The sequence below is a fragment of the Muntiacus reevesi genome, chromosome 8 (genome assembly GCF_963930625.1).
Source record: "Muntiacus reevesi chromosome 8, mMunRee1.1, whole genome shotgun sequence".
NCBI lineage: Eukaryota > Metazoa > Chordata > Mammalia > Artiodactyla > Cervidae > Muntiacus > Muntiacus reevesi.
The window spans coordinates 86,082,442-86,094,956 of NC_089256.1; the positions used below are offsets into that span (position 1 = coordinate 86,082,442).

Sequence of the window (12,515 nt, forward strand, 5' to 3'; positions counted from 1 at the left end):
AGCTTTATGACTATGTGAAATAGTTGGTCTGGTTTCTGGTTTTAATTTTTCACTCTGAAAATAGAAAACATGCTAAATTAGCACTATGTGCCTCTACTAAACTGTCTTGAATTAGTTCTCTACACAATAGCTACAGAATACCAGTTAAAGCCAAAACTTGACCTGGATACCAGAGACCATTTAATGGAGAAAATCTCTCCCAAGTAATACTTTCATGGCTAGGCTCCTTGTCATCTAAAATCATCTCCATAGTTTTAGAAATAACCCCCCTTTTTCTTGAATAGGAGTGGCTGTCCCTTTGTCTTCCTGAATATTACCTATCATTACATCTGACCTTGCTTAAAAAGAAATTAGCTTAACCGATTGTGAGGTGAAATAGAGAAAATTTGGTGATGATGAAGTTTGCGAATACTTGAACTAATAAGCAGTTTAAAAATGATCAAATTAAGGACTAAAGTCCTTTCATTTGCTATTTAGAATGCTAATTACATCTATTTAACCTATTCAATTCAAAAACAAATGAACAAATACCAACAAAACCAATACAATCTATTTTTTTTTTTTTTTTTTTTTTTGCGTAGAAATAGATCTTCTTGTAATAATGCAAAAAAGTAGAAAAGATGCAATGGGTGAAAATTTTTACCTATGATCTCTAAAAGGGCATATTCATAGAGCACATCGAAACACACAATACATAAATACAGAGATTGGGTCTCTGGAATACCAACAACTTCATTATCTGTTGCAGTTTCAAAGGCCTCTTAGAAAATGTGGCTTCAAAATTCATTAGCTTGTCCAATTATTAAAAATATCTTTAAGTACGCATTCTTAATCTGCGGTAATAATTTGAAGTTTGTCATTCTTAATTGCAGTGGGGCTCTGGACTCCGGGAAAGACAGACACTGTGTATGGAGCTGCTCCTGACTTTGGCTCCATCACTGCTGGCTCAGTCTCCTCCTCAGAATAGCAGCCAGTCTCTGCCTGGTCTCACTGACTGAAGACGGTCGACCCCGGGGAGGATGTGGCTGGGGGACTGTGGGCAAACCTGAGCTGCTGACCCTCTTGGGCTGAGAAAAGGCTGAAGAAGTGGTGGGCTTCGACACTCCAGGCAGGCCAGGGATTTTGATTACTTTCTCAGAGTGCAGTCTTGCAAGCCTTCTCTCGCCCTGACCACTCCCAGCTGCAGCAGAGGAGGTTAGGCTGCCCTGGCTGAGGGAGCACGGTGACAGCGGCAGCTGTCCGCTCAGCATCCTGAGCCCCAGGAGTTGTTCTCTGGCTTGACTCAAAGCCTCCGTCAGTTCAAAGCGTTCTTCACACTCTCTACGCACTGTTTCCTGAAGAAAAGTGTTCTGAAATGAGAAAAAGGAAAGAAAGAGCAGCCATAGCTTTTAATAGTGTACATACGGACAGTTATTGGCAATACAAATTGATAACTGAACTGGAAATCAGAGGTCTGTGTTCTCTGACAGGGACAAATGAGTCAAAAATGCAAATGGTTTGTGAAGATGGAAAGAACTTTAAGAGAACATTTGGTTCAACCCCTGCAGTTTGCAGAAGAGGAATCAGGAGTCAGGGTCACTCAGATGTTAGTGGTGCTGGAACCCAGAATGCCTACTTCAATAGGGTTTCAACTCCTCTGTGCCTGAGACAGTCTGTCCTGCACATGTGATGTCTAATAAATATCTGTAGTGTCATTATGTTATTTTATAATGAAGGGAAACTGCAGTGTATAAGATAGATAAAAATTGCTTGGATTAGAAAATTGAGAGAATAAAATATATCAGCTGTAGCATTTAGATAATAAAATCAGTGATTTTACATGATGTGTTCTCAGAACTTAAATATACTGATGATTTGCTCTTTTGTGAGATATATATCAAAAGAAGAACAAAATCTGCTTTGAACTTCATTCAGCAATCACATATCAAGTTACTAGAAGCTATAGTGGATGTAGTTCCTGCTCTCAAGAAGTTTGCACCATTGTAAGTTTGAGTAGAGCTGCTTCTTACATCCCCAACAGAGGTTGGAGCCAAGGGTAGAAGCAATGGGCGTTAAAGAGAAGGAAGAATTTTTCAGTAGCCAGAGCTGTCTAAGGATACTCTGAAGAGTTGGATCTCACTTGACTGGGAAGTACTGGAGCAAATTTAAGCTTCAAATATGTGACTAGACTAGAGATCATTACAACTTCTTCAAATATCGAGACTCTACATTTTCTCGTTGAAGACTGATAGCCATCTTTCATCTATGGAATTCATCAAAATTACTTCAAGCTCCGTGGTAAAAATTAGGTCTTGGATCTCCCTAATGTCCTGACATTCATGTCTGCAGGATGTCAGAAAAGAGATTGAAAAGTAAACAACTGAAAATGGTATCCAGGAACTTCTCTGCTGGTCCAGTGGTTAAGAATCTGCCTTGCAATGTAGGGGATGCAGGTTGCATCCCTGGTCAGGGAATGAAGATCCCACATGCTGTAAAGCAACTAAGTCTATAGGCAGCAACTACCGAGCCTGCACACTCTGGCGCCCAGGGGCCAAAACTAGAGAGTTGGTGTGCCATAAGAAACAAATAAATATTTTTTAAAAAGAAAGAAAATGATATCCAAATAGGTAACTACAGTTAAAGTGATCATGCTATAGGATTCTTCAGCTGAAAATGACTTTCTGCCTGGTTAGCTTGTTTGTGAAAACCAGCCTAGGCATTCCCAAGTCTTACACTCGGTGGAAAGCGTCCTCCTAAGTGCTTACTGACTAATCTGCTGTTAGTAGAACTAAAAACAAAGCATCTTCCTGTATTTGAGTTTCTTGTGATTACAGTCAGAACTCCATTCGGCTCCAAATTTGGTAATCAAAATTGAAGACTATGGAACAATTCCAGATTAACAGTTGCACGCTAATATTCTATAAAACCAGTGGCATGTCTGGGTCAAACAAACTCTCACCATTTATGTATATTAGCAGTAGACATACATGATCCACATATTTCTTTTTTTTAATAATGGGGGTTAATTACTCAATTCCAGTTAATTTTTTTTTTTTTTTTTTAGGAACAGGAGACCAAGGATGGTGTTTGTGGTTTTATCATCTGGTTCTCATTAACTCTTCCTGAAATACTTGTTGAAAAGGCAGGAGAAGGAGGGCTAGAGAAGAAGTTAATAAAGTGCCTTGTTAGGTGTCTTCTCATTTTCTGCTCCCAACAATTATATTTGACCAAGAAAGACACTGAAGCCCATACTTGCTTTGTAACTTGCTGAGAGTAACCCAGCTTTGAAATGGTGGGGCCCCTGCTTGCCGCTAGAGTCAGCTACAAGCTGCTTATGCCTAAATTAAGGGTCTAATTAATTATATCAAGCATGCAGGGACCATTTTGTTTCAGAACAATGAAGCAATAAAAAACAGTAAGACATTGCATCTGGTTTTGCCCAACTTTTCTAAATTTAAACTTTCTTTTAAAAGGAAAAAGCATCAGTGCATTTTGTTCTTTGGAGTAAGCAGGCAAAATGTATTGAAGTGGTTAGATTTACGAGACTTTAAATAAATTAGTATAGAAATTTCCTTGATTAAGAAAGCTATGGGAAAGAGTTAATTTTGTTTAAATATATAAAAGAAAAAAATTATAAAAATTAACAATGTGGTCAATAAACGCATACTAAGTTGCTTCAGTCATGTCCGACTCCGTGCGACCCCATGGACAGCAGCCCTCCAGTCTCCTCTGTCCACGGGATTCTCCAGGCAAGAATACTGGAGTGGGTTGCCATTTCCTTCTCCAGGTCAATAAATGGGTGACATGAATAAAAGGTGCACAGATATGGAAGGATAAAGTGATGGATGATATGACAACAAGGGCTCTCGTTAAAAAGAGAAGAAAACTCAATCCATTTACAAAATTAAATTCAAATCTCAAAGGAGAGGAGTAGTATGCTGTGGAAAACATCCTTAAAGCAAGTTACTCAAAAACTGTTTCAGGCAAGTGATACTCCACTGGAGGAGGAAACGAAAAGGTGGAGTGAACCCAAAGGTGTCCCAGTAGCAAGTACAGTGGGAGCAAAGTACCTGCCAGCTCCAGACTGAATTTTGGAAGTGCTGCTGACCACTTTGGTCTGGGGCCCACTGCTCTGAAACTCATCCTTCTTCAAGGCTATTCGCTTCCAGAACAAAGGACAAATTCTCTTTCTTTTATTATTCCCTAAACCGGGACAACCTCTAAACTGAGAAGAGTATTCAAAGATAGGTCTTCTATTTTGTCTTTGTTGTAAACACTAAGAAATCTCAGGTGAATCTCACAATATCTGTATCTCCTCTGACACTTGATATTGCCACCTTCTTTAACATTTGGATAATAACTCAATTTTATAGTTCAGGTGTTAAAATTTATTCATTTGTGGAATAAATAAATGAAATAGAACACATCGAGTTTTGGAGATTGGTGTTTCAGAGCTGTATGTGACAGGGCATGACAGGAGCACACATGGATGTGGCCAGAGTTAGTGAGACACTTCAGTGAAAAGTTCTGTCATATGTGAAAAAGAATCATTTCTCATGGGTAGATTGCTTTCAGCAATTTAAGCAAAGTATTTGTCTTTTGGGATTGCTGATCTTTTTGTAAGGTTATGTAGTTGTAGAATTTTAATATGTGTTTTCATTGAACAACATGGGAAAATATCTAAGATGGAACATGTTCGGTAAGACTGAAAATCATGGGCAAATAGGAGAATAATCAGTGAAGCTACAGCATTCTAAAAGTTTTAGGTAAAAGCATCTTTGGACATATTTTAATATGGCAAAATAGTGTTATCACTGGATTGCAACTAAACTGTAAGTCAAAATGGAAAAGAAGGCATGAGTCAGATGAAGAGGGGCAGTGGGTTTTCCAGGCAGAGTGGGCAGTGATGCAAACGCCCGGCAGTGAGAGGGAGAGTCACATCTTGGGAAGATACATGGCTTAGTATGACTCCAGGGCAGAGTGCAGAGAACGGGAGAGACCAGGACTGAGGCAGGGAGAGTAAGCAGGATCAGGTCAAGGACGACTTTAACAACCTGCTAATAGTAGAGTTTTAACTCAATTCTGAGGGCCATATGCAGTCCTGAAAGATTTATTTAAGCAGGGGCTGGCATGGCCAAATTTACAATAAAGGAAGATCCCTTTGCCAGTTCTGTAGAAAGTAGCCCTGAGTGGGGAGGGATGGGAAGCAGGAAGGATAGGAAGTCAATTTTCATGCAGCAGATTCATATCCCAAGTGCCCCTTGGTTGGGGTGGTCTAGGAGAAGGGGAGCTAGCATTCCTGAGTCCTTAACCCATGCCAATTGGGTGAGAACATTATCTACAGATATGCCTACAACATTTTCAGATGATGGCCACTTTGAACAGACTTAAAATATGGCTTAATTGCACTCCTACTGGGAAAATAAATGTCAAAATGAAAATATAAATTAGCTCACCATCTGTATGAAATTTCTAGTATTAAAAAAATGGTCAATTTCCCCCACTCTTTGTAATGTAAGAATGGTTTATTTTTATGTTTGTTTTCTTTTTTGTCCTTAGAGACAGCTGGATTGCTTTCAATTCCAAAAACAGTGGAAGGAGCAAGACAAGGCTTTGCTGGATAACTTGATTATTATGAAGGTGAGAATTCCATTTGTGATGGCAATCCGCTGTATTTGGCATAATTTGGGGGGAACATGCCAGGAAAGCAAGTTCTCAGTGAAGAAGCAGCAGATGGGTGTCTTTGTTCATGCTTTATACCCAGTGAGGGCTGAACCAGTCATGCAGTGATCAGATTACAGTTTCCACCAACCCAAACTAGATCTCTCCCAGGGTGAGTGGGTGACTGGCCAACTGGGTGGGGAGCTGAGGGGGAAGGAGACTCTGTGGGAAAGGTGTGGAAACCAGAAAGATGAGTGGGTGTTAGCAAAGGATGTGCCCAAGCTTCCATTTAAGACTTCTGCTCAACTAATCTGATCAGCCAAAACCCTGCAGGAAGACAGTGGAAATGGCCCTTTGCTAAGGCAGGGAGGAGAATCTGGATAAATTTCCAGGAAAGAAGCAAAATGGATGTTAGGCAGGTTGTTCTTAAAATTGTTTTCTATGCTTGCAAACATAATGGACACTGTGAAATAACCATGGCAGACATACCAGAACAGAAGGAGAGATGGAGGGCGATAGTCCCTTGAACTGATAGCCTTCAAGAGCAGATTTTAGAATGGAGAGGAAGAGCCCATGAAGACATAGTGTTCAGGATTCACTTTCTAAGTCAGTGAGCTAATTTTAGTTGAGACTTAATTAACATTAATTAGATACAACAAAAACAGTTTCTCCATATTTTTCTCATTCTGTCAAATTTTTGGCATCCATACTCCATCCCAGGGCTGACTCTCCAACACATGAAAGGCAGTTTTGCCTGGATCTCCCTCTCCATGACTAGAGACCCTTGGTCTGAGCCCCCTACCCCCCAGAATAGCCCCTCTTCACCCACCACCCCATCTGCCTCTGTTCCCTGTGAAGCTGGAAGGCAGAGAACCTCCATTTACCACTTTACTCTCTGGAAGACACTCCAGTGTTCTCTTTACTAGGTTCAAATTGAGTAGTTCTCAAAAATGAGAACTACTAACTTTTTAATTGACTCACTTTGGTTTCTCATAAATGGAGTTACCAGAGAAATGTGTGCCATTTTCTCTACATCAAATAAATATACAAACAAATGCATATCCTAAAACTAGGCATATTCTTCTTGCAGAAAAGCTATTTATGTTTTCAAATGTATGTATTCCTAAAATTTAATCTTAAAGAGTTTACATAAATCCATCCTTACCAGATGTATTAGTAACATTTTCTAAATAAATAGGCCTTCTTTTTTTAAAAATAGGCTTTACATTTGGAGCTTCCCTGATGGCTCAGATGGTAAAGAATGTGCCTGCAATGCAGGAGACCTGGGTTTGATCCCTGGGTTGGGAAGATCCCCTGGAGGAGGGCATGGCAACCCATTCCAGTATTCTTGCCTGAAGAATTTCATGGACAGAGGAGCCTGGCAGGCTATAGTCCATGGGGTCTCAAAAGAGTCGGACATGACTTAGCAACTAAACAACAGCAACAACAAATGGAAGAGGCTACCCTAGATCTCTAGGAGCATATGCATTTTATTAATGTTCAATAATTCAAAACTGAATTTCAAAACCTATCTGAAATAAAAATTCTTGTACAGGAGATTGTGAGTCTAAGTTGCAGGCTCCCTTCTTTAGATACTTTCATTTCTTAGAGTCCTTGGCTAGATTCTTTCTGTTTCCCTCCCACCTCACTAGATGTTCCCTCTACATCACTTTGCCCCAGTCTCCTCCTCCTCCCAGCCTCTCAGAGTTGGCACATTCTCAACCCTCCCCTACTGCCCCATGCTCTGGGTGACCTCATTTAGTTCCAAGGCTTAGGATATGTGGATGTCTCTGAAATCAATATCTCTCTTCAGTTTTCCCTGAACATATTGTCCATTCAACACCTCCATTTGGATATCTAACAGATATATTAAGGTTCAGTTCAGTTCAGTTCAGTTCAGTTGCTCAGTTGTATTTGACTCTTTGCAACCCCGTGAATCGCAGCACACCAGGTCTCCCTGTCCATCACCGCCTCCCTGTCCATCACCAACTCCCGGAGTTTACTCAAACCCATGTCCATTGAGTCGGTGATGCCATCCAACCATCTCATCCTCTGTCATCCCCTTCTCCTCCTGCCCCCAATCCCTCCCAGCAGCAGGGTCTTTTCCAATGAGTCAACACTTCGCATGAGTTGGCCAAAGTATTGGAGTTTCAGCTTAGCATCAGTCCTTCCAATGAACACCCAGGACTGATCTCCTTTAGGATGGACTGGCTGAATCTCCTTGCAGTCCAAGGGACTCTCAAGAGTTTTCTCCAACATCACAGTTCAAAAGCATCAATTTTTTGGCGCTCAGTTTTCTTCACAGTCCAACTCTCACATCCATACATGACCACTGGAAAAACCGTAGCCTTGACTAGACGGACCTTTGTTGGCAAAGTAATATCTCTGCTTTTTAATATGCTATTTAGGTTGGTCATAACTTTCCTTCCAAGCAGTAAGCGTCTTTTAATTTCATGGCTGCAATCACCATCTGCAGTGATTTTGGAGCCCCCCAAAATAAAGTCTGACACTGCTTCCACTGTTTCCCCATCTATTTCCCATGAAGTGATGGGACCAGATGCCATGATCTTAGTTTTCTGAATGTTGAACTTTAAGCCAACTTTTTCACTCTTCTCTTTCACTTTCATCAAGAGGCTCTTTAGTTCCTCTTCACTTTCTGCCATAAGGGTGGTGTCATCTGCATATCTGAGGTTATTGATATTTCTCCTGGCAGTCTTGATTCCAACTTGTGCTTATGTTAAGGTTAACATGTCGCAAATCAAATTCTTGATATTCCTCTCAATTGTATTCCTTAACGAGTGCTTTCCATCTTAGTAATGGCACTTTCATTCACTCAGTTGTTGAGGCACCAAACTTTGCCGTTATCTTTGACCCCTCTTACCCTTCTTCATCATCTCACCCATCAGCAACTTCCGTTACCTCCACCTAGGAAATACATGCCAAATATATACCAAATCTGGCCAATTGTCACTTCCTTTATGATGGTGACCAACAATGCTTTTCTAGACCCTTTCAAGGACCTTTTAATAGGTTTTTCTGCTTTCATTTTGCCCTGCCCCTTTCAACCTATTTTCTACGCAGTAGTCAGAGTGATTCTCTAAAAATAAGTCAAATCATGTCACTCCCTTGTTCAACATTGCCAGGTAGCTTTTCACCACACTTAGAAAACAATCCAAAGTCTTAAAAAAATTATTTATTTATTTTTGGTTGTACTGGCTCTTCACTGATGTGCATGGGCTCTCTCTAGTTCTAGTGAGCAAGGGCTTCTCTCTAGTTGTGGAGTGAGGGCCTCTCCTTGTGGTGCCTCCCCTTGTGGACCGCAGGCTCTAGGGTGCCTGGGCTTTAGCAGTTGCCCACACAGTAATTGTGGCTCCTGGGCTCAGTCACCCCACGGCATGTGGAATCTTACTGGATCATGGACTGAACCTGTGTCCTCTGCAATGGCAGATGGATTCTTGTCCACTGTGCCACCAGGGAAGTCCAACAATCCAATGTCCTTGTTGTTTTTCAGTCGCTAAATCTTGTCCGACTCTTTGCAACTCCATGGACTGCAGCACATCAGGCTCCTCTGTCTTCCACTGTCTCCTGGAGTTTGCTCAAATTCATGTCCATTGAGTTGGTGATGCTATCTAACCACCTCACCTCTGTCACCCCCTTCTCCTTTTGCCTTCAGTCTTTCCCGGCATCAAGGTCTTTCCCAATAAGTCGGCTCTTCGCATCAGGTGGCCAAAGTATTGGAGCTTCAGTTTCAACATCAGTCTCTCCAATGAATATTCAGAGTTGATTTCCTTTAGGTTTTACTGGTTTGATCTCCTTGCAGTCCAAGGGACTCTCAGAAGAGAAGCCAAAGTTGGAAGGTGTCCAAAGTCTTTACAGCCTTCGAAGGCTCCACATGAATTGGCCCCTCCAACCTTGCTTCCTACCACATCCTCCTTGCTCACTAAGCTCCAGCAATGCTTGCTGACTTCCTTGTGGTTTCTCAAAGGTTCCCAGGATGCTTCTTGCCACAGGGCCTTTATACTTCCTATTCACTCTGGAATGTTCTTTTTCTTACTTCAGGTCTGCTTGAATATTATCTTCTCAGAGAGGCCTCTGACCATCCCATCGAATATAACACTTCATATATATGTATGCGTGTGTGTGTATATATATATATTCTACTTCAGTAGAAAAGATTAAAGAACAAAAACCACCAGCTGTATTAGACACACAGATGTAGATTCTGTGGGTTCACTGAAGAGTACTCCTTTTGTTTGGACTTGAAGAATAAACAGAAATGTTTCAGGTACCTATTACTAAAATTTAAGCTAGAATCTGCTTTGTCTTTATTTTAAAATTTTCTCTAATCTTAAAAAATAACTCATTAAGGTTCATATTCTGTTGTTTATTTGCTGTACTTAAAACTTTCCTGTTTTTTTCTTCTATAACTTTGTCCCTTATCCTTTCATCTGCTTCCCTCTCTGTTGGGTCCTCTATGTCATTTACTCTTTTCTATTATTTTAAATTATTTTTAAAATTAGTTTATTACACATAGTTAAAGATTGAAACAATACTAGAACATTATAATGAAATAAAACACTTCTTCACACTTTCAGGTTCTGCCTCCCAGGAACAACCATTTTCAGGTTTTTAAGCTGTTTCTAATGATATTTATATCCATGGTCCTAGATAATGTTATTATATAGCTACCTCATGGTTTTCAATTTTGAAGTCATTATCTACAGATTTCATAGAATCAAAGATGAGGATTTAGCTTCCTATTTCAACTCTTAACAGTTGTTTCACTTTCCATTAGGAGATGTTTCTGCTCCCCTAGGAGAGGCTTCTATCACAATTTTATTGGAAAACCTTCCCAACTTCTACCACAATTTTTAGTCAAATCTATATTCCACCTTAAATGATTATAGTATATAACTATATGTACACCTTAGCCATGCAGTGTACTGTGATTACATTTCCTTTCTTTCCCAGTTCCCTTCTGGAGTTTATTATTATCCCATTATTTATCTGCTTAGTTTTCTAGGTGTTGATAACCAATTTTTCACCAAACCTACTTACAGAAGTGTAAATATCCTCTCAACATGTTTAAGCACCCCATGTAGTCTATCCATTCTCTTTTTCCCTTCAGAGACATACTTCTAAAAATCTGCCATTCTTTTACCTAACTCAGCCTGGCTATTCTCTAAGTCTGCTGCACTGCTGTTATCCTTGGATTTCTTCCCACCACCATCGTCCTGGTCCTGGGGATTCCCACTACCTCTCTCCTGTGTTGGAATGCTCATTTCCTGATTTCTGTGTCTTCTCCTTTCTTAGTTTATGCCCTCATTTTGGAACTTCCTGAGAAAGGCTGCAAGGGAAGTACCAGGTTTGAGAATCCTAATGTCTGAAAATATCTCTGACACCTGCATGTAATTGATCATTTGGCAGGATATAGAATCCTAGATTGGAAATAATTTTCCTTAATGTTTTAAATTCCTTATGTTTATCCTTAAGGTAGTGACATTTCATGATGAAGTGCTTTGGTGTGTTTGCTTTGCCATCCATCATGCTGAGTGGACGTGTTCAATATAGAAATCCCCTTCAGTACTTAGAAAATTTATTGGATTAATTCCTGGATAGTTTTCTCCCTTCCATTTTCTCTGTTCTCTCTTTTTGGAACTCCTATTAATGAAGTATTAGATATCCTGGCTTGATCCTCTAATATTCTTTTCTTCTCTCCATCTTTTGACCTTTTTCTTCTACTTTCTGTGTTATTTCTTCATCTTTATCATTTAAGCCAAATACTAAATTTTTTATTTCAATTCTTATACTTTAAAACTCATTCCTGTTCTCTTTTTATAGCCCTCTGTTCATGTTTCATGGATATAATATCGTCTCTTTTGTCTCTAAGGATATGAATTATACTCTTTTTTGACACTTTTGTTCTTTTTTTGCTTATTTATTTGATCCTGATTCTGTCTTTCATATTAGAAGTGTTCCTCAAATGATTGGTTATTCTTTGCTTTTTGTGTTTAAAAAATGAGTTTTCAAAATGTTACTGGAAACTCTGTGTGCCCACTAGGTAAGGGCTTGTTTACTGGTATATGTTTCATTGGACATGCATATAACTTTTAATTAAAAGTTAGTTAGTGCCCAGGGGTACTAATAGTTGTTGGTACCCAGAGGTATTTTATTTTTTAAAACTTTCTTTAATCAATTAATCAGTGTCTTATAGTTTTTAGTGTATAAGTCTTTCAATTCATTTGTTAAGTTTATTCCTAAGCCAGAGGTATCTTCTTTTGAGCTAGCTCATTTTACCACAGAGGACTCCTCCAATTTCCTGGGTATTGATATATAAGCTTGGTTGTCTGTGTTGTGGGAAGTGAGTGGGTGATAAGGACTGGGAGGTCTCATCCTGAAATGTACAGATCTTTAACTCTAGCTCTTGCCTTATATCATATCCTACTTTTGTGTATCCTCAAGTCCAGAGTCTGTTGCATTCAGGTTTTCTAGAGTGTAAAACTTTAGTATCCTGCCAGGATGGTAGGTGGGGGCTGCCTGGGGTTGCAGAGGGCATCTAAGCACCTGTTTGCACTGTTAAAAAACATTCAAACAGCCCTGTTTTCAGATCTACTCTTCTCTCCCTCTCTGAGAGATATCTGGTGAGCCTTTCTAATGTGATTGGGTTTGCTCCTTTTTAGGATTCCATGCAGTCCCACACTCTCCACAAGCATTAGGTTTCAATATCCATAGCCTGCTGATTACCTCTCATCCATACCTTACTTTCTATTTTCCAAATTTTGGTCAACATTTTTTTCATCAAATGTCATCTCCTTTCCTGTTCTTTTTTCCTTATGTATTTATTCACTTTTTACTGTCATTTTAGTGGTATTTGG

The 12,515-nt window shown here is 39.7% G+C and overlaps 1 protein-coding gene across 1 annotated transcript in view; it reads right to left on the minus strand.

Moving 5' to 3' along the window:
- Window positions 1-935: 935 nt before the first annotated feature.
- LEKR1 (leucine, glutamate and lysine rich 1) overlaps window positions 936-12,515 on the minus strand; it is a 180,524-nt gene continuing 168,944 nt past the window's right edge. Inside the window, exon 11 of the mRNA XM_065942127.1 lies at window positions 936-1,349. Coding sequence (XP_065798199.1) covers window positions 936-1,349 — 414 coding nt within the window. The remainder of the gene's footprint in view (window positions 1,350-12,515) is intronic.